Here is a 26730-nt window from a genome sequence, read left to right on the forward strand (position 1 = left end):
TCTTGGAACCAGGTATTGTCTTAGGGTAAACTGGGACTCAGACCTATCTTCCTGTTGGTCTATAGGGCCTGTCTTGACAGATGTGTATGAAGCTACCCTGGGTCCTACATCCTCTGAAACACGGCTGCCTTCATGTGAAGGTTGAACACCAGTGACATCATCTGATGTGAATGAGACAGAGAACAACCTAAGTGGCTGCTGCATCCGTCCATTTTCCATTGCTGTAATGAAGCATGTGAGGCTGGATGATTTATAAAGAAGGGGGTCGGTCATATTTAGTTCACAGTCTTGGAAACTGAAAGTTCAAACTCAGATGGCTTCAGCCTCTTGTGTAGACCCAGGATGACATCATGGTGGGAGTGTACACAAGAGGACTATGTAAAACTTGGTTGGGAAAAATTCGGCACTGTGATATTCCTTAATCAAAAATCTGCATTTGGCATTGTCCCTTTGGAAACTTAGGATGTTTCGGGGATATGGAAATCAACTTGCTAAAGGTGTAAATTGGAGAACAATCAAAAAAAAATGCCCTTAGTTTGGCGTCTCAGTCCCAAGAGGCTGAGGTCCCTTGCAGCTGGAAAGGCTAAAATCACCCTTAAACTGCCCTGTGTCTTCTTCCACAGACCATGTGAACCCACACCCGTTCTGTAACAGGCAGTAATACTTCCACCTCCACTCCCATCATCTTGACTTTAGCACATTGATGACTAAGTTCCCCCAGGTTAACCAGGAGACATGTTCAAGCCATATGTGTAAGTGTACCATGGATGAGTCTCCTGGAGTTCCGAGATGCTTTTGAAAAGCTAAGGTGGAAAGCCAGCATTTTATGGCTCATCTATAATCCCTGAACAAAACCAGAGAGAGACTGAGATTCCTGCCTCTGCTCATGGGCATTTGCACAAGCCCCAGTATTACATGCACCTCCACTGCACAACCTGGTTCTGTGAGAGTCTTGTTGTGTAGTCTAGGTGGCCTTGAACTCAATCTAATCCTGCCTCAGCCTCCCAAGTGTTAGGATTACAGGCATTTATGTGTCTTGATGCTCAGATAACCCAGAGACTAATAGCAACATCCTATCCTACTAAATTGCTGATGGAGGAAGCTTTGTTAACCAATTATCTTTAAGAAGTGGAACCTAGTTAAGGCATGGCTTCCTGGAGCCCAGGAAAAAAACTGGGATGGACCAGGTACTCACTCTCTCTGGGTGATTCCCATAGGACACAGTGGAACTTGGACTTTCCATTCTTGTGGCATGAGTTTCCCCTTAATAATAAGTAAAAATATAATTGTTTATCTTTAAGCTAGCCTGGTTATTTCCCGAATCAAGCTAACTTCTACAGTTAACACCCAACGTGGGGCTCGAACCCATGACCCTGAGATTAAGAGTCTCATGCTCTACCAACTGAGCTAGCCAGGTTATTTCCTGAATCTAGCTAACTTCTACAAATTGCATTGTCCACAGTCCCCAGAATTATAGCCATACTCTTCAGGGGCCACCAGCCAACTGACCACAGAGATCTACCTAGGATGAAGTTGACCTTGACAATGGACAAACAGGCAGGGAAGAGTCTTGAATACATCGCAGAACCAATGTCTGCCTTACAGCTGAGCTTCAACTGTCTTAATTTATGTTCCTTGCCTCTTAAGCCTAGGGTAATTTTCAACATTCTACTGTCCACATGAGATGGGCCCTGACCTGTCAAAGGTGATGATGACCCAAGGACTAGATCAGCTTACCTGGTGCTGCTGGGAGTTAACCCTTCCGTTGCTGGATCCTGTAGTGCCCAGGTCTCTGAGAGGGAGTTCAATGAAGGAAGACACTGGGTGCATCTGGAAAAAAGTTACCCCTAACTTCCACTGTATGCTGATGTTTTTACAGTTGATGCAGCTGTATGAGTAGAGATTCATGGTGTGTCCGCCCTATAGTGTCTGAAGACCTGGAATCCCACCACTTGGGAGGAGGAGGCAGGAGGATCCATAGCTGAAAGTCATCCTCTGCTACTTAGTTTGGCGGTAGCCTGGGCAGCAAGACCCTGTCTCAAAAAATAGGTAGCTATCGGCCTGTACCCTTTGAACATCCTGTTACAGTGGGTCACCAAAGGCAACAGGACAGAATTCCCCAGCTCTAAAGAACAGTACATACAAGCTGATGCAAGTTCAATTCCTTTCCGTGTTGAGTCACCATACAAAGCAATTTTCTGTGGCTGTTTCTCTGGTCTGGTTTTTGGTTTGGTTTGCTTTGGGGTTGTTTTTGTTTGGTTGGTTGGTTTTGGTTTTTATCTTTACTCAAAATGGCTTGACTTTCAGTTTTTGAATAGAATCACACTATTGTAGCCCAAACTAGACTCAAATTCAAGATCCCCCTGTCTCAGCCTTTCCAAGGCTAGGATTATAAGCATGTACTGCCATGCCCAGGTTTTTTAGTTGGCTTAATTACTTGCCCACAAATTCTTCTCTGGGCTGTCTTTTCAAGTAGATTTTGTCGTCTTTCATATATCTTAGGGTGCTGCTGTTTTGGGGCCATCTCAGGCCTCAGGATTAGGACATTGTAGCATTTGTGGCACTTGAGATCTCTTGATTTTGAAGAGGAAGTGGATGTTGGTCATGAGGGTTTGTGGTCAGAAGCAGTCACGTCCATGTGCAAGAAAGACAAATCCCCCCAGCATGAAAAGCATCCCCATTGATCAGCCACCTTGTGATGGAGGAAGGTCATTGGTTAATTAATAAAGAAACTGCTTGGCCTCATAGGTTAAAACATAGGTGGGTGGAGTAAACAGAACAGAATGCTGGGAGGAAGAGGAAGTGAGCTCAGACTCGATAGCTCTCCTCTCTGGGGCAGACGCGATGAAGCTTCTACCCAGGATGGACATAGGCTAGAATCTTCCCGGTGAGCGCACCTTGGGGTGCTACACACATTATTAGAAATGGGCTAGTCCAGGTGCGAGAGTTAGCCGAGAAGAGGCTAGATATAATGGGCCAAGCAGTGTTTAAAAGAATACAGTTTCCGTGTAATTATTTCGGATAAAGCTAGCCATGCAGGAGCCAGGGCGGCCAGAACGCAACCCTGCCACTCCTTCAACAACCTTGGTAGCCTGAGCTCCAGATAAGTTTAGACTTTTACCTCCTTCAGATAAATGCCATCTCCCAAGAAAGACACCCTGTGATGGTAAATACTGTCAACTTGATAGTATGTAGTGTTACCTAGGACCAAGCTCTGAACAGGTCTGTAAGGAAGTTTCTAGGCTGAAGTAATTGCGATGTGAAGAGCCGCAGCAAGTGTGAGCAGCACTACACTAAGGGCTTGAGCCACAGACAGAATAAAAGGAACACAGAAGTTGGCGAGACAGCCCAGCAGGGAGAGGCACTCACTACAAATGCCTGGCAACCTGACCTCAACCCCCAGAACCCATGTAATGGTGGCAGGAAGGAACTGACTCCCTGAAAGGTGTTCTCTTGCGGCCATACACATGGTGTGGCATTCGCCCTCACCACCACCACCCACTGATAATAATGATAAGGGGAACCAGCAAGGGGGCTTATTGAGGAAGAAGGGCACTTGTCACCAAAACCCCCACAAGTTACCATCTGGTTTGCACAAGCACACCGTGATGCATGCACAACACACACATAAACAATGTACAAAAAAATTGAAGCTACAGGGGAGCTAAGCAGCAGCATTCCTTCCTCTGCCTCCTGTCTGAAAATGCAGGGTGGACAAGCTGTCCCAAGCCCCTGCCATCCATCACATCTTCCACGCCATAATGGATCATACCCTGGAGCTGCCACCCAGACTGAAGCCTTTTTCCCTTCAGTGGCTTTTGTCAGGAAGTTTTTCCCAGCAAGAGAAGGACAAGCCAGGGCGTGGTGGCGCACGCCTTTAATCCAGCACCTGGGGAGGCAGAGACAGTAAGTTCGAGGTCAGCCTGGTCTACAAAGGAAATTTTAGGATAGCCTGGACTGTTACAAAGAGAAACCCTTTTTTTCTTTTGTGTCTTTAAAAACAAAAACAAAACAAAACAAAACAGAAAGACAATGACGAATTAATAACAGGAATGTATGTTTCTGTTTATTTGGTTGTAAACATTGCAAATTGGCACCACGTGGTCGGCCTGTAATCTCTGGGCTCTAGAGGCTGAGATGAGAAGATCTAGAATTCAAGTTCAGTCTGAACTACACAGTGAAACTGTCTCAAAAGAAAAAAAAAGTGGAGTTGAGCCAGCCGAATTTAAGCAGACCAGAATGGATGAGAAGTAAGTGGGAGTTGTTGGAAAACCTTAAGAGCCAGGCTTTATGAAGGGGAGTATACAGTCAGCAGAGCAACGGCCTTCCCCAGGGTAGCTAGATCCCATCACCAGAACCTGGGACACAGGAATAAAGGACTGTGTTACTTTACCTGGCGAACAGGACCAGATAAGAAGATAAGATAGCATTAAGTCTGCTCTACTGATTTTAAAAACAGTAAAGCATTGTCTTGGATTATCCTGATGGGCTTATATGACCAAGGGGATCATTAAACATGGAAGACGGAGGCAGGAGAATCTAACAATTGTAATGGCTCAGTGGTTAAGAGCACTGGCTTGCTCTTCCAGAGGACCTGGGTTCAATTCCCAGCACCCACATGGAGATTTACAACTGTAAACTCCAGTTCCAGATTTGGAGTCCTCTTCTACCCTTCTCAGGCACTGCATGCACATGACAAACAGATATACATGAAAGATAGGTATCTAGATAGATATCTAGATAGATAGATAGATAGATAGATAGATAGATAGATAGGACAGATGGAAAGATAGATGCTATCAATATTGTACATCCAAGAGTACCTTTCTATATATGATTTGGTTGCAACTTCTCAGGCACTGCATAGGATAAACAGATATACATGAAATATAAATAAATAGATATATAAATATATTGTACATCCAAGGGCATCTTTCTACATATGACTTGGTTGCAAAATATACCCTAGGAACACTGCTATTAAGACTGAACTTGGGCAGCTTTGGAGTGGATGCCAAAGAGCTTTCAATTCTGACCTCTAGTGGCTTCAAAATTATTCTGTAGCTTCTTGGTGTCACTGTGCCAGCAGAGCAGGTGCTACGTGGTTGGCTGGGCTCTGCAGTCACCTGGCAAGTGACAATTCTAGGCCAGTCCTGCTCTAAGTACCCAGGGGTCTACTGAGCTTTGGGGGTGGGAGGGAGTTGGTTTTTCAAGACAGGGTTTCCTTGTGTAGCCTTGGCTGTTCTGCAACTAGCTCTGTAGACCAGGCTGACCTCAAACTCAAGAGATCTGCCTGCCTCAGTCTCCCAAGTGCTGGGATCAAAGGTGTGTGCTTCCCAGCTCTCTACTGACCTTTTTGATGCTCCGGAAATTCTACATCCCAGCTGAGTGTCCCATTTCTGAAGCAGAAGTTCCCTAAGACAGCCCGACCTCAGTGATCACTGCCATATGGTGAGCTGCGCCTTCCACCACTACAGAGTCTGCAGCGGCTTGCTTCATTGCCTCAGTAACTTAAAAGTCGGTTTCTTAAAAGGAATAAATATACAAGTTGTGTGTGGAATAAATTCCATATACAATGGATAAAATAAAACCTATGACTCAGGTTCAGGGTCATGTGGCAATATGTTCAGAGGTGAAAGTCTCTGTCACAAAGCTGGACAAACTGAGTTGGATCCCAAGACTCACAAGACAAGAACGATTCCCACAAGTTGTCCTCTGAATGAACTCGGCACGGAAGGCAGACACTCAAGGGCATACCTGTGCACATGCACACACACCTACACACTAAGCAAATGTTTGTTTTTATTTTAAATCTATGGCTCAGCTACATTTGGAGATTTCACTGTTTTGACTTCTTTTGACAGGATCTTGTAGAGCCCAGGCTGGCAGAGGATGACCTTGAACGCTCGATCCTCCTGCCTCCACCTCTTAAGTGCTGGTGTTACTTAATAACCCGGCAAGTTATTATAATCATACAGAAGCTTGAGAATCTAAGGTTAAAATTATCATAGGAATTGGAGAGGTCATGATCTCAGGTCATGCTGGTCCTCACAGGCAGCGGCCAGCAGCTTTTCACCTCATTCCATCTGGGCCAGGGTCTCCCCCGAATCCCAGCACCTCAGCCAGGACATAAGAGGTCCGTAGCTGTCCTTTACTGAGCCAGACAAAAGCTTAATGCCCACACCAGCCCATGAGGTAGCAGTTACCCACGGCTGTTTGCAATCAAGAGCCGACCTGGTTACTTTGGTTATCAGCTTGACACACCCAGAAGAGGAAGGGGTCCTCAACCGGAGAACTGCTTGGACCAGAATGCCCTGGGTGAATGTCCGTGGACATTTCTTGCTTGCTAATTGGTGTAGAAGGGACAAGCCCACTGTGATTGGTCCCATTCCTGGGCAGGTAGGCCTGGGCTGGTACCTGACTCAGGCATGGCAACGCGTCTTTAATCCCAGCAGGCAGATCTCTGTGAGCTCAAGGCCATCCTGGAGCAAGTTCCAGGAAAGCCAGAGTTACAGAGTAAGACTCACTGTTAAAATAATAATAATAATGATGATGATGAAAATAAAAGACAGTTATCTGAGTGTAAGCCTGGTATCTGCATCAAGCTCTTGCCTTGAGCTCCTGCCGCGGCTTCCCTCCTCCGTGATGCACTATAACCTGTAAGCTAAAGTAAGCCCTTTTCCTCCCCAGTTGCTTTAAAAACAACAGCCAACTCTCAGAGAGAAGGCAGAAGTGTGCAAAGGCCCACAAAGAACTATGACTGACCGGCCACATTTGTCTGATTACCCGCTCTTTAACAGTACATCAATCAGTCACCACCACAGCTACCTTTGAACATTGCCCAAAACCATTCCCAAGAGAGACTCCACCTGCCACCACCACACATGCCCCTGTCAATGCTCAGCTGTCGTCCAACTGAATGTGGTCAGCTAACAAAAAAGGACCAACATTGCCATCTAAAGGAAGATGGGAGCATGGCAGCCAGCATCGATGGTCTTAGGAGTCTAACAGTCCCAACACTGCCCCTAGAGGATGATGAGGGCATGGCAGCCAACAGCTATAGTCTTAATATTCTGACAGTGCCAACACTGCCTCTAGAGGAAGATGAATGCATGGCAGTCAGTAGCCATGCTTTTTAACAGTGCCAACGCTGCCCCTAGAGGATGATGGGTGCATGGCAGCCAGCAACCATGGTCTTGAGAGTAACAATGCCAACAGTGCCCCCAGAGGATGAGGGCATGGCAGCCAGAGGCCTTGGTAATACAGTTCCATCTGGATCTTTGAAGGTTATCTGGGAAGGGAATGCCCCCTTCCAGGGGACCCATGAGCCATGTCCAAGCCCACCAAGTTAGCACTTTCAGCCCAAAGTCTCCGGGCTACTTCCTCATCTTCAGCCTCAGGAGACGGAGCCTTCTCTCTGAGTCCATCAAAGTACTTCCCAGAAACACTCTCCAGTTCCTCTGCCACTGCCAGGTACGTGCTGGGCTGGGCCGCCAGCTGGGGACTCTTGAACAGCAGCCAGAAGAAGGGCCCTACAATCAACCACAGAACATTCCGTCAAAAAAAAAAAAGAAGGAAAGAGAGAGAGAAGAAAATTCCCTGCTCTACCCCCCCAAAACCCCTAGGGATGGAACCTTCCCTGAAGCCCCACGGACCCACCTCCATGCCTTTGTCCTTGCAGTTCCCTCTACCTAAAGGTCCCTTCCCTGGCAACATCAAAAACAAAACCTCCAAACAGAGGGATGAGCACAAATCTGCCTCCTACAGAAAACCTCCCCAGGGTTTCCAGAAAAAAATGAAAACATATTTTTCCCTAGAAATCAGCTCAAGGCTTATCCTGCAGGACAATTTTCTTATTCATCAGTGGGGCTGTAGCCTGCTTTGTTGATCTGAGGTCAGAACCACATAGAATTATGACTCATCTTCTACCCCAGGAAGACATGGGAAGGAGCAGAAAGAGGCACACACAGCACTCAGAAGGTGAAAGGTCAGAAGTTTAAGACCAGTCTCACCCATATAATGAGTTCAAGTCCAATTACTCATTAAGGCCATAGTGAGGGGAAAAAAGTCAGGTGTAATGGCACATTTATTTAATCCCAGCACTCCAAAGGCAGAGGCAAGCAGATCTCTGTGAGTTCGAGGCCAGCTTAGTCTACATAGCAAGTTCCAAGTCAGAGATACATAGTGAGACCCAGTCAGAGAGAGAACCAAAAAGAAATAAAGGGAAAGTCCTGGATCCCCAGCTAGCAGCGCTCTGTGAGGGGATACCCAGGCTGGAAGGGGACTCACCAAGTGTGAAGCTGGAGAAGGCAGAGTTGTGCATGTCTGTGTGTCTACCCAGCTCTGTCCTGGCCACACCGGGGTGCAGAGCATTGACCGTCACACCTGTGCCTGGGAACAATAGACAAGACAGCTCAGCTGTTAAAGAGCTTGCCACACAGGAGGTCCTGAGTTTGATGCCCAGAACCCAGGTCAAAACACATGCCTGTGATGGTAATCCAGGCTTCTAATACCTAGTGAGTGCTGGGAGGCAGAGACAGGTAGATCCCCAGGGCTCACTGAAGCTAGCCTAGCCTAGGTGGTGAGCTCCAGGCCAAGGAGAGACACTGTCTCAAATAAAAAGCAACATGGATGTCAGCCAACATTGTCCACTGACTTACACACACACACACACACACACATACAGACCACATGCATGCACACATGCTCGTGCACACATACAAACAGGCACACATAAAGACTAGTGAAAAAAGACCAGGTTGGCCCCTTGACTAGAAGGCTGCTGGAGCCACCACTACACTCTGGGTCTTCGCTATCCTAGGCTGCTTCCACACTTGAACCACATCATCCTCTGTGGCTCTGAAGCCTCCATCTCAAGTGGTCTCCCCAGCACAGCAGCCCTGGAGTGTAGGGATAAGTCCCGCTCCTTAGGGGGCGTGTTCGCCTCGGGCTAATGTCTGCCTATAAATTTGGCGAGCGTGCTCCGAGCTGTCTCTTCTGCTTTCCTGGTCTCCGCAGGAACGGTGGTTCTGTAAGTCTATTTCTACATTAAAACTATATATATTTTTACAATCTGTCTGCATTCGTTTACGCCACTACATTTTGGCGCCCAACGTGGGGCTCGAACCCACGACTCTGAGATTAAGAGTCTCATGCTCTACCGACTGAGCTAGCCGGGCAGACGGCTGGGGTGCTGGGGACGCAGCCCCGCCGCCCTTATTACTACACTGGAGGTATGAGAGACCCACTTTCCTGGGCTCCACCACCCCCACCAGGGTCTGAAGCAGGGGACTAGAATGGGATCTAAGATGCTGCAGTTATGACTATCTCCCAAGGGTGGCTGGCACTGCTGGCCACAGACAACTTTTGAGAAACAAGAAGCCAGGGGAAGCTTCTTTACCTCTAACACTACATTCCTTCCATTAGAGTAGAAGGAACTGGGGAACCATCCAGGAAGAGTCCTGAATTCAACCAACTAGATGCTAGGAGCAACCTCTCACGAACCCAGTTGCGACAGGCATGTCTGCAAACACTGATGTGTCCCCTAGGGCCAAAACCACTTGCAGTGGACAACCACTGGCTTAGAACACCAGAGGCTTAGAAAGCTATCCAAGATAAGCATGTCTGATGAAGGCAGGTTGGTTGAGACCAAACAGCAACCATTAGAGCCATGATTTATTAGTGATGTCTACCTCCAGCACTGGAAGGGGCCATGGCATGGTGGTACAGGTGCCATCCTTTTGTCTAAAGCTACTACGTGCCCTTCCACCAACAGCTCAGGGTTTCAGAACTCTTCCAGATGAGGAGGAAGGAAGGAGAAGAGAAAAGATCACCATGTGCACACCTTGCAGCCGGCGGCTCAGCTCCTTGGTGAAGAGGACAACAGCCAACTTGCTCTGGCAGTAGGCCGCCTTGGTGTCATACTTTTTCGTCTTCCAGTTCAAGTCATCAAAGTCTATGTGCCCAGCAACATGAGCCAGGGAGGACAAGTTGATGATGCGCGAAGGGGCCGAGGCCTTCAGCTTGTCCAGGAGCAAGTTTGTCAACAGAAAGTGACCTAGATGAAGGATGACAAGAAAACATTATTTTCTCACAATGGCTATTTTACTTTTTTAAAATATTTTTTATGTGTATGAGTGTTTTGTCTGCATGTGTATCTGTGCAAAACATGCATGCAGTGCCCATGGAGGCCACAAGAGGGCAGTGGAGCCCCTGGAACTGGAGTTAGAGATGGGGGTCAAACCCAGGTCCTCTGAAAGAGCAGCCAGTCCTCTTAACCACTAAGCCACAATTTTAATTTTTCATTTCCAGCGGTAGCATAATCCTCCTCTTCCTCTATATTCTCCCTTATCCACTTTATTATTCTGCTTGGAGTTGTTTTGTTTTCCTAAGGAGAAAAAAAACTTAGATTTACATTCAGCTGATTTTTCTTTTTTTCCTTTTTTTTTTTCCAAGACAGGATTTCTCTGTGTAGCCCTGGCTGTCCTAGAACTCAGTCTGTAAAGCAGGCTGGCCTTGAACTCAGATTTTTGTTTTCAACTGAACACGTACCACAGCACATGGAGGGAAAAGCATCCTTCGGGAGCTCTTATTCTCCTTCCCCCACCACCCCAGGTCAGGGATCAAACGCAGATCAGGCTTAGCAGCACGTGTTCTGTTTCTGAGACAAGTATCACTATTAGCTCTGCCTGATAAGCTTAGGAACTCACTCGGTTGGTTAGACTAACCTTGAACTCCAGGCAATCCTCCTGCCTCTGCAAGGGTTAAAGGTGGCAGCACTGGATATGAGAACAGGCTGACTGTGCCACCTATTGTTGATCTCAGCGGATCCCCATCCTCCCTCACCGCTCCATGGACATCAGGAGCTGGGCACTTCCATCAAGGGTGTATTAGTGGCTGTGCTCCCCCACTAGAGCCATGGTGGATGACACCAAGCCCAGTGTCTCTGTTACTATTCTATTGTTATGAAGAGATATCATGTCATCCCTTATAAGAGAAAGCACATGCCTAGTTTTAGAGGGCTGGTCCACATAATCATGGTGGCGGGCAGGCATGGTGCCAGAGAAGTAGCCAAGAGCATTATATCCTGGTCCACAGGCAGAGGAGGAAAGAGACAAAGCCCAATGACACCCCGCCTCCAACAAGGCCACAACTCTTAACTCTTCCCAAACAGTTCCACTAGCTGGAAACCAAATATATGAGGCTATGGGGGCCGTTCTCATTAAAGCCCGCATACCAAGTTAATTTTTTTTTAATCATAGTTATTCTGGTGGTGAAATGGCAGCTTCCTCTTGCAGCCTCTCTTCCTTTTTTCTCCCTTTCATTAGCAAAAATAAGAATTTGGGAAGAACGCAAAAGTTAAAGGACAAAAGCATCATCCAGTCAATAAAGAGGCTAACGAACTGAACAGACAGTTCTCAACTGAAGAAATGCACATGGTCAGCGAATATTTGAGAAGGCATTCTGTACCCTTAGCAGAGAAACTGTTCTGAGACCTCATCTCCACCCAGTAAGGATGTCCATCACCCAGAGAACAGATGATGACAAATGCCGGGGAGAACGCGTGGAAAGGGAGCCTACTCACTGCTATGGAATCTAAGGTGGTGTCGCCACTATGGACATTAGTGCGGACTTCTCTACACTGGACTATCACACGGCCCAGTTCCATCTCTCCTGGACAGAGACAGAGGCGCTCTGAGTCAGCACACCACAGAGACACCTGCTCATTCAGGTTTAATCTGCACTGCACTGCTTCCTAGAAGATCATCAACAGATGGAAGAAAATATGATACCAAGACCTTGTATCCAAAAAAGAAAAAAGGCCAGGCACAGTGGCATGTGCCTACAATCCCAGCACCGGGGAAGTAGAGGAAGGAGGATCAGATATTTACAGTCGTCTTTGGATACAAGTTCAAGGCTAGCCTGGGTCTCGACAGACAAGAAGTTGGGACGGGAGCATGCTGCAGAGGACGGGGTGGAGTCTGGAGAGGAGAAATGTTGGGCAGAGATGATCATATTTCACTCTAAGCATATAGGAAATTCTCAAAGTTAAATTCTTTTTTTTTAAGTTTTTGAGACTATACATAACCTTGACTGGTCTGGAACTTCTTATATAAAATAGGCTAACCTAGCAATTCACAGAGAATCCACCTGCCTCTGTTTCCCCAGTACTAGGATTAAAGAAAGGTGTGTACCACCACCTGGCTGAAGGGAAAAAATTAAAGAACATGTAATAGATAAATGCAATGGAGAAATAGGAGGCCATAAAGAAAACTGAAATCAGAGCTGGAGAGACAGCTCAGCAGGTGAGAGCACTGGCTGCTCTTCCAGAGGACTCAGGCTCAATTCCCAGCATCCATATGGCTACTCACAACTCCTATCCTAGGGGATCTGATACCCTCTTCTGGCCTCAGAGGTCACCAGGCATGAATGTGGGGCACAGACACACATACAGGCAACACACACATACACGCACGCGCGCGCGCGCACACACACACACACACACACACACACACACACACACACTAAAAACAAATCTTTTTTAAAAGAAAGAGAAAAAAACAGAAGGGAAGAGACAGTCATTTTCACTGTCCATCTGGCACAACCTAGCCTGAAAACAGAACCTCAGAGGGGAGCTGCCGAGGTCATGTTTGCTGTGGCCACGTTCGCAGGCGGGTATCTTGGTTACGATGACTACCCTGAAAGTGGCTGGTGCGCAAGCCTCTCCCTGCTCTTGACAGTGGATGTGATGTGATCAGCCACTTCCAGTCCCAGCTGCCTTGACTTCCTGAAGCTATGGGACTGGAACTGAGAGTCAGATAAACCTTTTCTCCCCTAAACTGCTCTGCCAGGGCGTTTTATCACAGTCACAGAAATAAAACAATGAAAGAGTGCTGTGGGAAAGCCTTCAGCCAATTGCCTTTAAGATACCAGCCCATGCGGTCTCGTGTAGACAGCAAGTGCAGGCCTCTTGGCTGCTGGATTCGGTTCCAGTTCCCAGAGCGCGCTGAGGACTGCAGATGCTACTCTGTGAGTTTATCCCCTAATAAATAAACCTTTGTTACACTCCATTCCAGGCTATTGTGGAACTCTTTTGTATGCCAACAAAAGAGGACTACGGGAAGAAAAAGAAGGCCTAAGAGAACTGCAGTGGGAGAGAGTAACAAGTGAGACCAAAGTATAAGGACACATACATTTGAAATACTACTACTTATTGATGACCTAAAAATTAATTAATTTTTTTTTTTTTTTTGGTTTTTCGAGACAGGGTTTCTCTGTAGCTTTGGAGCCTGTCCTGGAACTAGCTCTTGTAGACCAGGCTGGCCTCGAACTCACAGAGATACACCTGCCTCTGCCTCCCGAGTGCTGGGATTAAAGGCGTGCGCCACCACCGTCCAGCCTAAAAATTAATTTTTAAAATAGAGGAAAAAATGAAGACTTACCCAGTCTATGGGACAGACACTTACATTAATAAATTTTAAAAGAATGGAGCAAGACCCCACCCCACCCCAGATTGGTGACAGCCCAGATCTCACCCAGGTGGTTGACACCAAACTGCATCTCAAAGCCATCCTCAGTGGTCCACTGCGGGCACCGCATCACGGCTGCATTGTTGACCAGAACGTCTACCCGTTCCTCCTCTAGAAGACATGGGTGAGGACAGACACATCAGGGCTAGGGATGGGCTCCACCCCAGCCTAGGGTAGGACAGTGTCCCACACACATTCCTGTCTACCTGGCCCCTGGGAAGGTGGCTACTTGGGAATAGCATCTTTGTAGAGATATTCCATGCCACTCAGGTAAGATCATGGAATGGGCCTCGATGCAACCAGGGCTAGTGTCCTCCTAAGGGAGTCCAGGCAGGCTGAAGCACAAAGGGAGGAAATCCAGTGACAACAGACACAAAGACCAGAGTGCTGGGCACTGACTGGTAGAAGTTGGTTGCTGGGAAAGGGTCTTGGAAGTCACCAAAGGGTCCTGGGTTATAGCAACACTCTCTGTTTGCTTACTGGTCAACCATGACATGAGCAGCCTTTACCTCGTAGTCCCACAGCCACATCCTAAGCCTGAGCTTTGTAGCTCAACACGGTGGGGGGGGGGGGGAGACTGTCACAGATGCAATCTAGTGAAGTCCTCGGGGCTGCAGATACAGCTCAGGTGGTAGAGTGTTTGTCCAGCCTGCACCAGCCCCTGGCTTCCATCTCTAGTACCACACAAAACAGGTGCTGTGGTAACATCTGTAATCCAAGCACTCAGGAAAAGATAAGAGGATCAGAAGGTTGGGGTCGTCCTCAGACTAAAAGGGAGTTCAAGGACAACCTGGGATAGCCACCTTGTCTCAAAAAAAATAAATAAACAGGAACTGGGGGAGATGGCTCTGCAGTTAAGAGTGCATAATGTCCTTAAAGAGGACCCCAGAAATTTTTCTGGTTGACATCACAAAATGCTACAAACCAAGCAAGTTAAACAACAGAAACTGGGGCTGGAGAAATGGCTCAGTGGTTAAAACCACCTGCTGAGTTTGAAGAGGACCTGGGTTCGGTTCCCAGAATCCATATGGCAGCTGCCCGGATAGTTTCATGGCAACTTGACTCAAGCCAGAGATGTCTGAAAGGAGGAAATTTCAGTTGGGAAAATGGCTCCAGGAGATCGGGCTGTAGGCAAACCTGTAGTGCATTTTCTTAATCAGAGATCAGTAGGGGAGGCCCAGTCCATTGTGGGTGGAGTCACTCAGGCTAGGGGGTCCTAGGTTCTACAAGAAAGCAGACTGACCAAGCCAAGGGAAGCAAGCCAGTTCACACTTTCCTCCATGGCCTCTCCATCAGCTCCTTCATCCATGTTCCAGAACCGCTTGAGTTCCTGTCCTGACTTCTTTCAATGATGGACTATGACGTGAAAGTACAAATCAAATAGCCCCTTTCCTCCCCAACTTGCTTTGATCATGATGTTTCATCACAGCAATAGAAACCCCAACTAAGACAGAGGCCCACCCATGTCTCCAGTTCTAAGGAATCCAATGCCTTCTTCTAGCCTCCTTGGGCAACAGGCATGAACATGGTACTACATACATGCCAGCAAAATACTCATACTCATAAAATAAAAGTAAATAAATCTTTAAAACGTCATAAATTGATGGACAAGATGCTGGATCAGAACCTAAGCAAGAGCTGGTCCAGCTGGGGCTGAGGAAGGGAATCTGCCCCAAGCCTTGGCTAATAGATGGCCAGTTCCTCCCTATATTTCTTACAGCATCTTCTCTCTGCACAGCCCTCTGTGCCCCAGTTTCCCGTAATGATGACACCAGGGATACTGACCTAGGACCTATTCTAATGACCTTACTTCAACTTGATAATCTCCACAGAGAGCCTACCTCCAAACAAGGTCACCTTCTGAGATCCTAGGTAGGAGTCAGGGCCTCCCCCACAGAGACATAACTGAATCCTTAACACTTCCAAGACATTTTCAGTGGAGATAGGAATTGAGTGTCTAGCACCTAAGAGATGTGGATCAGGCCCTCATTCTTCCTTCATGGGGAAGAGATATAGGACACCAATGAAGTACACAAGCTCCAAGCCACAGGTGGTAATATTAGCAGACTATTGCGGAAGCTGAGGCAGGAAAATGACAAGTTCAAGGCCAGCCAGGGTAAGGCAAAACCTTGTCTCAGGGCTGGAGAAACAGCTCAGAGGTTAAGAGCACACATTGCTCTTGCAAAGGACTGGGTTTCAATCCCATCCCCTACACCAGGGGTCACAACCACCTGTCACTCCAGCTCCAGGACATCCATTGCCCTCTCCTGGTCTCTGCAGGCACCTGCGCCCACATGTACAAACAGACACACAACCAAAAATAAGTAAGCTAGTAAAATAAGATACATCATTGCTGATAAAGGCCATACACCTTTAATCCCAATACAAAATAAATGCTCAGGTCACTTTTCCTTTTTATTCATTCCGGGAGCCCAGTCCATGGGCAATGCTGCCCACAGGGAAAGTGGGTCTTCCCGACTAACCTCGTCTGGAAACTCCTGACAGACAATGCCCACCAGTTTATCTCCTGGATACTTCTAGGACCTGACACACCGACAACCAACACCACACGTCTGTACAGTCCCAGTGTCGGGGTGGGAGGGGGGAGATCAGACCTGAAAGCTGGCAGACAGGAGTTTATGTCTTAGATATAAAGCCTGACACGGTGGCTCATGCCTATAATCCTGGTCAGCCCGGGCTACAGAGTGAGATTCTGTCTCAAAAATAAAAAGCCTGACTGGACTTTTGACACTGACCAGTTCACATAGCTTCCCTGTGACTTGGTTTCTGCCTTTATTAAAAAGCATAATAGTGCCCGCCTAGTAGAAACACATAATTACTATCCAATCAACAGGCATTTGCTAAGCACCTATCATTGGGCACTGGAAATACAGGGTGGAGAGGAAAGTCAAGGTCACTGCCTTCCTGAAATGGACATTCCAGCAAGACTGAGAACCAAAACCCGCTCAAAAGGGGACTCTCCCCTTCATCAGTAAGTTCTAGCCACAGGAGGTTTCTTGGGCTAATAAGTGGTTTTATTAAAAGAAAAAAGAAACTAAAAGAAAACTAAAAGAAACTCTCTCAGGCTGGAGACAGCTTGGAAACCCTGTCTCCAAAACAAAAACAAACTACCAGGGAAAAAAATTAACAGGGGGCTGGGAGATGGCTCAGAGATTCAGAGCACTGCTGCTCTTCCAGAGGACCTGGGTTTGATTCTCAGCACCCACATGGCAGCTCGCAACCATCTGTATCTCCAGTTCCAGAGGAGCCACGCCCTCTTTTGGCCTCTGTAAGCACTGCATGCATGTGACGCACATATGTGAAAATAAGAAAAACACTCATACACAGAAATAATTTTTAAAAAATAAACTAAGAGCTGGAGAGATGGCTCAGAGGTTAAGAGCACTGGCTGCTCTTCCAGAGGTCCTGAGTTCAATTCCCAGGAACCACATGGTGGCTCACAACCATCTGTAATGAGATCTGGTGCCCCCTTCTGGCATACAGAAAGATATATATAAACATAGACAGATGATTGATGAATAGATAAATAGATAGATAGATAGATAGATAGATAGATAGATAGATAATAAAATAAAAATAGCATGTTGAACACATTTTACACTCCCTGATAGTTGCTTCAAGCTATGCTCCTATTCAAAACACTGACACGTGACAATTTTAACATCACCTAGAAGGAAACAAAGGGGTGAGTCAGTCCTCAGTGTGACAGAAATATAGAATTTGTCAGCTAAGCCCTGGGTTATCAAAGGGCACTCAACAAACAAGAGCCTCCGGCACTGCCCTCCAGTAGCGCACGGATTATCCATGACCTGACACACAGGTCCCTTGTGACTCATCTGTGTCCTTAGAAAATTGGGAGCAATGATGAGTCAGCATCCTCCTCTTCTCAACTCACCCTCAAACTTCAGATGTGATTCTGGAATAAGCACATTCAGCTGCTAGCATCTCCCTGACTCCGCCTTCTTTTCTCCTCGATCTCTGTTTGGAATTCCCACCTTACTCTATTCTGTGTTGCAATAGGCCCAAAGTAGCTTCTTTATTAACCAATGGTAATAAAACATATTCACAGCACACAGAGGGGAATCCCACATCATCCATGTTTATGGATCAATAGGATAAACATGGGGAAATGGGCATTCTACCAACTGTCATCTACAGACTCAATGCAATCCCTATGAAAATTCCAACACAATTCTACACAGATCTTAAGAGGACAGTTTTACAGCTTCAAATGTGAACACACACACAATAACAGAATAGCTAACACAATGCTGAACAATGAAGAACTGCTGGAGGTCTAAACTTCTGTAAACAGAGCTACAGTGACAAGCACAGCACGGTACAAGGCAGACACGTTCATCAAAGGACAAACATGCAGGCCCAAACATAAGTGCAGGCAGCCATGTATACTTGATCTTTGCTAAAGAAGCAAGAAACACACACTGGAAAAAATAGCACTGTTACAGTTTTTGTCAAAAAAGATAGTTGAATATAGAAGAATGCAAATAGATCCATACTCATCACCTTGTATAAAACTCACTTCAAAAGGGTCAAAGACCTCAATATAAGAACAAATACACTGAACCAGACAGAAGAGGAACTGGGAAATACATCTGGACACACTGGCATAGGAGATGACTTTATGAACAGAACACCAATAATACACTCCCTAAGAACAACTAATAGACAAGATGGCATGAGACTGAGAACCTTCAGCAAGACAAAGAATGCCATCATTCAGACAAGGCAGCATCCTAGAGAATGGGAAATGACATTTACTGTCTCTACATCCAATAGAGGACTAATATCCAAAATATATAAAGAACTCAAAACACTTGATAGGAAGAAAATAAATAACCCTATTTTAAGATGAGGCACATATACAAACCAAGAATTCTCAAAAGAAATATCTCTAGCCGGGCGGTGGTGGCGCACGCCTTTAATCCCAGCACTCGGGAGGCAGAGGCAGGCGGATCTCTGTGAGTTCGAGGCCAGCCTGGTCTACAAGAGCTAGTTCCAGGACAGGAACCAAAAGCTACGGAGAAACCCTGACTCGAAAAATCAAAAAAAAAAAAAAAAAGAAATATCTCTAATAGCTTTAACCACATAAAGAACTGTTCAAAATACTTAACCATTACAAATATGAAAATCAAAATTTACATTGGTATAGTTTTTTGCATAGTGATACAAGTTCAAATTATATTTGTTATTTCTATTTACAATATTTGTACACCTATGCAAAGTTACTCTGTCAGATTGTATACATGCATGTTTCTACCTCTGTTTAGGACATTTTGTATTTTGATACAACTTTTAGGATATATTTTCATATTGCATTATATACTACTTTTACCTCTGAACAAGATACTTATACATTGTTTACATTTTGAGGTCACTGTCCCCATTTGCTGCACATTTGTTTACAGATTATTTAATATTCTGTTATGAAATCTTAGTCCTTAAATTATACAAGTATTAAATGTTATAGGTCAATAGTTATTCATGTTTGTTGTACATACAGTCAGATCAATTAGGTTCTTTAGACACATAGAGGTTATATTCTGTCTAGATAGGTATTCTTCAACCACTGCAAGGATCTGTAGAACATAGCATTTAAATAATTTAGGGTTATACTGATATGAGACACAATTGCTTCCGACAGCACCAATCTATTCCTGAGAGAATGTTAAGCACCGAAGACACTCCACTCGGAATTTGTTTTCTTCTTGGCACAATTGGCCTTTGGGCAAGGAACTGCCCAAAGTACATGGTATCTGGAGACTGGATAAGCAGGGCACAAGGAAAAGGACTGTCAAGACAGGGTAAGACGGTACTGAAAATTTTCCTGCCTCAAAAAGTGGTCTGTAAGTTACGCTAGGCCTTAGCTAAAGTTGGTTGCTTCAACATTGCAAATGAGATTTTGGGTGATTGCTCAGGTAGCCAACTGCCTCCGTCATGTACTGCTGGCTTTGGAAAATGCTTGATTGCACTTCCTGCCTACTCAAGTAATATTATCTTCCTTCTCAAGCCTTCGATGGAATTGAAGATTAGATAGTCTTAGTTACCTTCCTCTTATGATTTAGTCAAGTCAATTTCCGATGCAAGACTTAGACTCTTTAAAATAGAATGTTTATTAAAACATTTATCATGTGTTCCTTGCTTAATATTGTTTATGATGGTTGTAATTTTATACTTGATATCTGTTCCTATTGTATATAGTTTTGTTTTGGCTTGAATCGCTCTTATTTAGACAAAAGGGTAAGTGATGGGGAATCTTTGTCAACTAATTATCTTTAAGAGGTGGAACCAAGTTAGGCTGTGGCTTTCTGGAACCTGGAGAAAAACAGCACACGGCTAGGTGCCTTCTCTGTGTGGTTCCCTTTTAGCACAGTTGAGCTTGGACTTCTCGTTCCTGTTTCGTGAGTTTGCCCCTTATAATAAATATAAATATGTAATTGTTTTATCTTTTAGCTAGCCTGGTTATTTTTCGAATCGAGATAATTCAACAGTTCTGGTTCTCTGTAGGTATTGGAGCATAAGGATAGACCCACAGGATTAGATTTACACTCACAAAAGAGGCTGCCTCCCCATTCCCTTCCAGTACTGACACAGTCAGGGTGCTACTTATGAATCAGGAAGTGAGGCCTCACCAGAAACAGAATCTGCACTGTGTTGCACTTCCAGCCTCCAGAAGAGCAAGTAGGAAATGTCTGCTGCTACTCATCACCCAGACTACAGCTCTTTACTCCAGTCACCCAAACAGACTAGCTGCCCAGGTTCCAGACTCCCCGCAGGGAAATAAGAATTCAGCATAAACCTGTGGCTGGAACAACCAGTTTAGGAGCAGGGAGCCCCCTCTTACTAGCTCTGGAAACTGTGGCAGCCTCCACTACAAAAGGGTGAACTAGGAGGCCTAGCTAACTCGGAGGCCTGAGCTGCAAGGTCCACAGAGGTGCTGGAGAGACGGCTCAGCGGTTACACGTACTTGATACTCTTCCAGAGGACCCAAGTTCAGTTCCCAGCACCCACAAAGAGAGGCTCACCACCGTCTATAATTTCAGCTGGAGAGAATTCAACACTCTCTTCTGGTATCTGAGGGCACTCACACATACACATAAGTAAAAATTAAAAAAAAAAAATCTTTTAAATGGAAGAATATTATTATTAAGGTCCCAATGGCAAACCAAAATTCCATTCCATGAAGTTCACCCTGGGAAACCCACAAGTTTATTAGGCTTACTTATAGATAAGGGGTTATAGGCAAGAGCATAGCTGACCCCAAAGCTGCATGGCCACACAGATGGTGGCCCTCTCAGTTAACCATCACCAGCCACGTGTAATTAAATGATAACTATATACAAATGCTGGGAGCACAGTCCAGACACTCAGATGAGGGTCCAATGACCACCCCAACCTCTCTGTCTTAGTTGCTCTTCTATTGCTGTGATAAGACACCATGACCAAGGCAGCTTAGAGAGGAAAGCATTTATCTGAGGCTTACAGTTTCAGAGAGTTAGAGTACATGACCATCACGGTGGGACTATGACAGCAGACAGGCAGATGCTCTTGTACACTGTAAAGATTTGTCACTTGTATTTATCTAATAAATGCTGACTGGCCAGTAGTCAGGCAGGAAGTATAGGCAGGGTAAACAGACTATGAGAATTCTGGGAAAAGAAAAGGCAAAGACAAAGTCATGTTGGGGCCGAAATATGCAGGCCTATATTCCACACTGTCTGGCGGTCAGAGAATCTGAGCGACTTGCAAGGCACCTGCCACACAGGAAGGGATCGCCTGGCTCTTTTGAAGCAAACTCTGTGCCACCTCAACAGGTGCCAGGATATGCTAATGCCGTTCTGCTCCTTCTGTTATAAATTATGAGGTCACCTGGGAAAAAGGTGTTTTCAGGCTACATGACAAAAATAGGTATAGACAAGATGTGACTTAAGTCATTCCCCACTACCTAGGAAACAGAATGCTAATGAAGATTTGTTAACTTCCCTCTATGATATAAAAGCTGTTTGGAAAATAAATGTGGGTGATTTCAGGATCTGAATGATCACTGAAAGTCCCTCCCGATACTGTCATGTGAATAGTGTCTTCATTCCCGCGCCTCTATGCTGGTGAGAAATGTTTTATGTTGGGGGTTGGACCCTGAAAAACACAGAAGAGTAACCAGATGTACAGAGGAAAACATGAGGAACCCATGAAAAAAACTGCACCATAGGTGGAAAGGTGAATAAGGAGCGCTCAGAAATAAGTAGTAGAATTTTAAAAAGCAGAAAAGTAGGAAATAAAAATCAGGAGTAAAAATTTGTAAATAATAAATATAGATATGGGACAAGGAAGTAGCATTCAGTTATGTATGTTGATAGCTAAAGGAACTAAAAGAGGAGCAGAAGCAAAGGCAGAGATATTTACAGTTTGTAAACAGCATATTCCCACCCCTGCACTGGCTGAGTACCCGCAGCCTCTGGCTCAGGGCAGCCAAGGTGAGGTCGCACCGTCTCCTGCAAGTGGAACTGCATTAGTCGTGGAGATGCAGCTTCTATCGCGGCTGAACGGGCAGGAAGAGTGAAGGAAGTGTAGTGTTTTGCTAGCTATCGTCTGGGTTACTGCGGAAATGGTGGCAGTCCACGCACAGGCGCTGTAGCCAGCTGGGTCTAACCTGCCTGCATGGTGGAGCCAGAAAGGCAAGCAGGCCAACAGAAATGCATCGAGGCTAAATTTCCCATGCCTCTACACTGCTGAGAAACGTTTTATGTTGTGGCTGGATCCTGACATAAGTCACCAGCCAGACACAGAGGAAGCAAGATGAGAATGCCTCGCTGAGAAAAGGTACCAAGCCACGTGGCTAAACATAGCCAAGAATTATGGGTTAATTTAAGTTGTAAGAGCTAATTTTTTTAATTAATTTATTTATTTATTTATTTAAAATTTCTGTCTCTTCCCTGTCACCGTCTCCCATTTCCCTCCCCCTCCCCCAATCAAGTCCCCCTCCCTCATCAGCTCGAAGAGCAATCAGGGTTCCCTGTCCTGTGGGAAGTTCAAGGACCACCCACCTCCATCCAGGTCTAGTAAGGTGAGCATCCAAACTGCCTAGGCTTCCCCCAAAGCCAGTACGTGCAGTAGGATCAAAAACCCATTGCCATTGTTCTTGAGTTCTCAGTAGTCCTCATTGTCCGCTATGTTCAGGGAGTCCGGTTTTATCCCAGGTTTTTTCAGACCCAGACCAGCTGGCCTTGGTGAGTTCCCGGATAGAACATCCCCATTGTCTCAGTGTGTGGGTGCACCCCCGAGGTCCTAAGTTCCTTGCTCATGCTCTCTCTCCTTCTGCTCCTGATTTGGACCTTGAGATTTCTGTCTGGTGCTCCAATGTGGGTCTCTGTCTCTGTCTCCTTTCATCCCCTGATGAAGGTTAATAATCAGGAGGATGCCTATATGTTTTTCTTTGGGTTCTCCTTCTTATTTAGCTAATTAATAATAAGCCTGAACTAATAGGTCAAACAGTTTATAATTAATATAAGCCTCTGTGTGTTTCTTTAGGACTGAATGGCTGCAGGACCAGGTGGAACAGAAACTTCTATCTACAGGCAGGCATGGTGCTAGGGGAACAACTGAGAGTTCACATCTGACCCATAACCATGAGGCAGACAGAGCTAACTGGGAACAGTGTGGGCTTTTGAAACCTCAAAGCCCATCCTCAGTGACACACCTTCTTCAACAAGGCCACATCTCCTAATGCTTCCCAAACAGTTCTACTACCTTGGGACCAAGTATTCAAACATAAGAGCCTATGGAGGCCATTCTCATCCAAACTACATCCCCTCCTACTCTGAGGGAATGCCAACAGTCCACAACCAGATCACAATGGACTCTCATGAGTAGGCACAGCTGATCTTACAGAAGAACAGAAAAACAGGTAGTAGCTGAATTCAGCCAGCAGATCACATTGACCAACCTCTTCTTCAGAACTTACTAGCTTCAGGTTCCTAGAGAACTGACTGGAAGCTCTAAACCTTGGCTGGAAAAGTCAATGTCTTCCTGCCTACCTTTGATGATCTTCCTAGCAAACTCTCGGATGGACTTGAGGGAAGCCAAGTCTAGGTGCTGGGCACGCACATGGGGATTCAAGGTCTCTCCACGAATGTCCCTCGCAGCTGCCTCACACTTCTCCATGTCACGACAGGCCAGAATGACGTTGCCTCCTGGACACCCAGAAGAAAACATGAAAAGAAAAAGAAAATAAATGCACCCCTACATATCTATCCAACAGACATAAAAATATACACCCGCTAAAATCTGTATACAAGCAGTCTTAGTAATATATTCAATGACCAAAACATAGAAACGCAAATATCACCAGGCTTGGTGGTATAGGCCTGAAACAGCAGTGACTCTGAAGGCTGAGGCAGGAGGATTGTAAGTTCAAGGCCTGCCTGGGCTACAGAGTGAGTTCAAGACCTACCTAGGCATTTTAGTAAGAACCTGTCTCAAAAAGTAAAAAAACAGGGCTGAGGATGTAATTCAGCAGTAGAGCACCTGCCTAAAATCTACCAGTACAGGGCTGGGGGCAAGGCTCAGTGGTAGAGCCCCTGCCTAGCAAACGAGAGACTCTGAGTCCAATCTCCAACACAAACAAACAATAGCAAACATCCATCCACTAATCAATAGATAAACCAACTGCAGTCTATCTGTGCAATGGATATTCAGTCATAAAAGGGAATGACACACTGACATATGACACAGTGAATGAACCTTGAAATTACTATACTCGATTAGTCAGACACAAAATTCATACATGACACACTCCTTTAATCCCAGCACTTGGGAGGCAGAGTTCAAGTCCAACCCAATCTACAGACGAATTCCAGGACAGGCTCCAAAACTACAGAAAAGCCTGTCTCGAGAAACCAATAATAACAATAATTCATACATACATGCTTCCATTTATATAAAATGTCCCAAAAAAGCAAATGCAGAAAGAGAGACCCAGGTTTCCTGGAGCTGTGCTGGCAGGGGAAGATCAGGGAGCCATGGATGATGAATAAAGAGATGATGGGTAATCTTAAGGGTCATGAAATATTCTAAGACCATGTTAGAAGACGGAAACATTTTGGGGGCATATGGGAATGTTCAGTGATCTTAGTGCTACCGTTACTCTGAGAAATGCCACCAGACGCTGTCTCCTGTCTTCCACAAGCATGTGCACACACACAAATACAAACTTATCAAGACATACAAATACAGGGGCTGGAAATTGGCTCAACAGGTACTTGCAGTTAAGTCTGAGAACCAGAGTTCAATTCCCAGGAACAACATAAAGGAAGAAGAAAACCAGCTTCCATAGTTGTCCTCTGAACTACACACACACACACACACACACACACACACACAAATGGCAAAGCTCAAACCCTATCCCACCCCAACATATACATACTACATAATAAAAACAGATTTTTTTTTTTTTAAAGAATGTAACTACTCCAACAAGCAAACTTACACAGTAGTCTTTTCAGGGTCTGGCTTTTTTCACTTAGTGCATATCCTCTAGAATCACCGCACAGGAGCATGTCCAAATTCCTTTCCCTTTGAAAGCTTGGTAATATTCCACTGTATGGATGGACCACATTCTGACTGTCTGCAATGAGCACCTGGAATGCTTCCTTCCACCGTTGAGCTATTTTAAACAACACTACCATACACACCAGTGTGCACGAATCTCTTCAAATTCCGAAGCAGGTGTTGCTCTTACCTCTTTTAGCCAGTTCCAAAGCCGTTTGTTTCCCAATACCTGTGTTGGCTCCTGTCACAATGACAGTCTTCCCAGGTATGGTGGCCTTGCTGGGACAAGCCCCACCAGCGACATAGTCCCTGAGGGTGAGAAACAGCTGAATGAATTCTCTCTGCCTCATGCCTGGACTTATGCCAACCACCCTTCAAAGTTCACATCCCCCACCAAAGCACCAAAACACATGGTATTCTTATCATGGTCTCAGCAAAGACTACACTTGAGAAGTCTCTGTGAGGTGGGATTACTATTTTTTATAAAAACAAAAGATTAGGGTCAGAGGTGGTGGCATACACCTTTAATCCCAGCACTTGGGAGGCAGAGGCAGGTGGTTCTCTGAGTTCAAGGTCTACAGAGTGAGTTCCAGGGCAGCCAGGACTACACAGAGAACAAAATAAAACAAAAAGATTGTAAACAGAAACACAAGCCCAGCTTTGAGAGGCAGTGGCAGAAGGACCAAGAATTCACCAAGTTCAAGACCAACCTAGGCTACATGACATTTTGTCTCAAAACAAGTAAATAAAATAAAGGACATGAAGTTGGAAGGAAGGTGCATCCGAAGGAGTCCAGGGAGTTGGAGAACACGAGTGGGAAGTAGCTATGATAAATGTACATTATACACAGCGTGGGGCTGGAGAGAAGTCTCGGCAGCACAAGTTCTGCTGCTCTTACAAAGCCTCCAGGTTCCGTTCCCAGCACCCACGTGGTGTCTCGCAACCATCCACAACTCCAGTTCCAGCTCTGACACACTCTCCCTCTTATAATCTCGGAAAACGCGACATAAACATACACGCAAGGAAAAAAAAAAGCAGGCCGTGCGTGGTGACACGCGCCTTTGATCCCAGCACTCCGGGAGGCAGAGGCAGGTGAATTCAGTCAGCCTGGTCTACCTGAGTTCTAGGACAGCCAGGGCTGCACAGTAAGACCCTGTCTCAAAAACGCAAGGGAAAAAAAAGGAGGAGAGGAAGAGGGAAAAGAAGGCAGACAGGAAGTGCGGAGAGGAGGAAAAGTAAAGAGGGGTCCAGAGACAAAAAAGTGTGCAAGGTCCGGGCCCCACCCCTTCTCCTTAGGTGACCTTGGGAAGGTGACCCACCCCCACCCCCCCAGCTCAATCTGGAAAAGCGGTGCTGGTGGGTAAGCTGGGAGAATCCAAGAATGAGGACTGAGGATAAAGGATCCTTCTCTGGCCTTAATCGGCAGTCCCCTGCCGCAGGTCTACCACCGTGCGTGCACAGAGACGCACAGACTCACTTGAGCAGCACGGTGCCACCGATCACCGTGCCCACTACGGACACCGGCAACAGAAAGCGGTTCATTCCAGGCTGGGGAACAGAGGACCGGTAGATCTGCCCTCCGGGCCACTACAACGAGGGCCCAGTAACACACGTG

The 26730-nt window shown here is 45.9% G+C and overlaps 1 protein-coding gene across 3 annotated transcripts; it reads right to left on the reverse strand.

Annotated features, from left to right (window-relative positions):
* Positions 1–4044: 4044 nt before the first annotated feature.
* Positions 4045–26730, reverse strand: Rdh13 (retinol dehydrogenase 13). Of its 3 annotated transcripts, XM_041654688.1 has the most exons (7): positions 26593–26730; positions 25306–25424; positions 23603–23758; positions 13536–13640; positions 9845–10057; positions 8290–8391; positions 4045–7532 (listed from the first exon to the last, which is right to left on the reverse strand). In XM_041654688.1, exons 1-7 carry the CDS (start codon positions 26655–26657, stop codon positions 7288–7290), a joined length of 1005 nt encoding a protein of 334 aa, XP_041510622.1. In that variant the 5' UTR covers positions 26658–26730; the 3' UTR covers positions 4045–7287. The 3 variants fall into 3 exon arrangements, with proteins under 3 accessions (XP_041510622.1, XP_041510624.1, XP_041510625.1); XM_041654690.1 differs by lacking the exon at positions 13536–13640; XM_041654691.1 differs by lacking the exons at positions 25306–25424; positions 26593–26730 and adding an exon at positions 25054–25164.

The sequence above is a fragment of the Microtus oregoni genome, unplaced genomic scaffold (assembly GCF_018167655.1).
Source record: "Microtus oregoni isolate MIOR12 unplaced genomic scaffold, Mior012 000006F_ref0000085, whole genome shotgun sequence".
Taxonomy (NCBI): Eukaryota; Metazoa; Chordata; class Mammalia; order Rodentia; family Cricetidae; genus Microtus; species Microtus oregoni.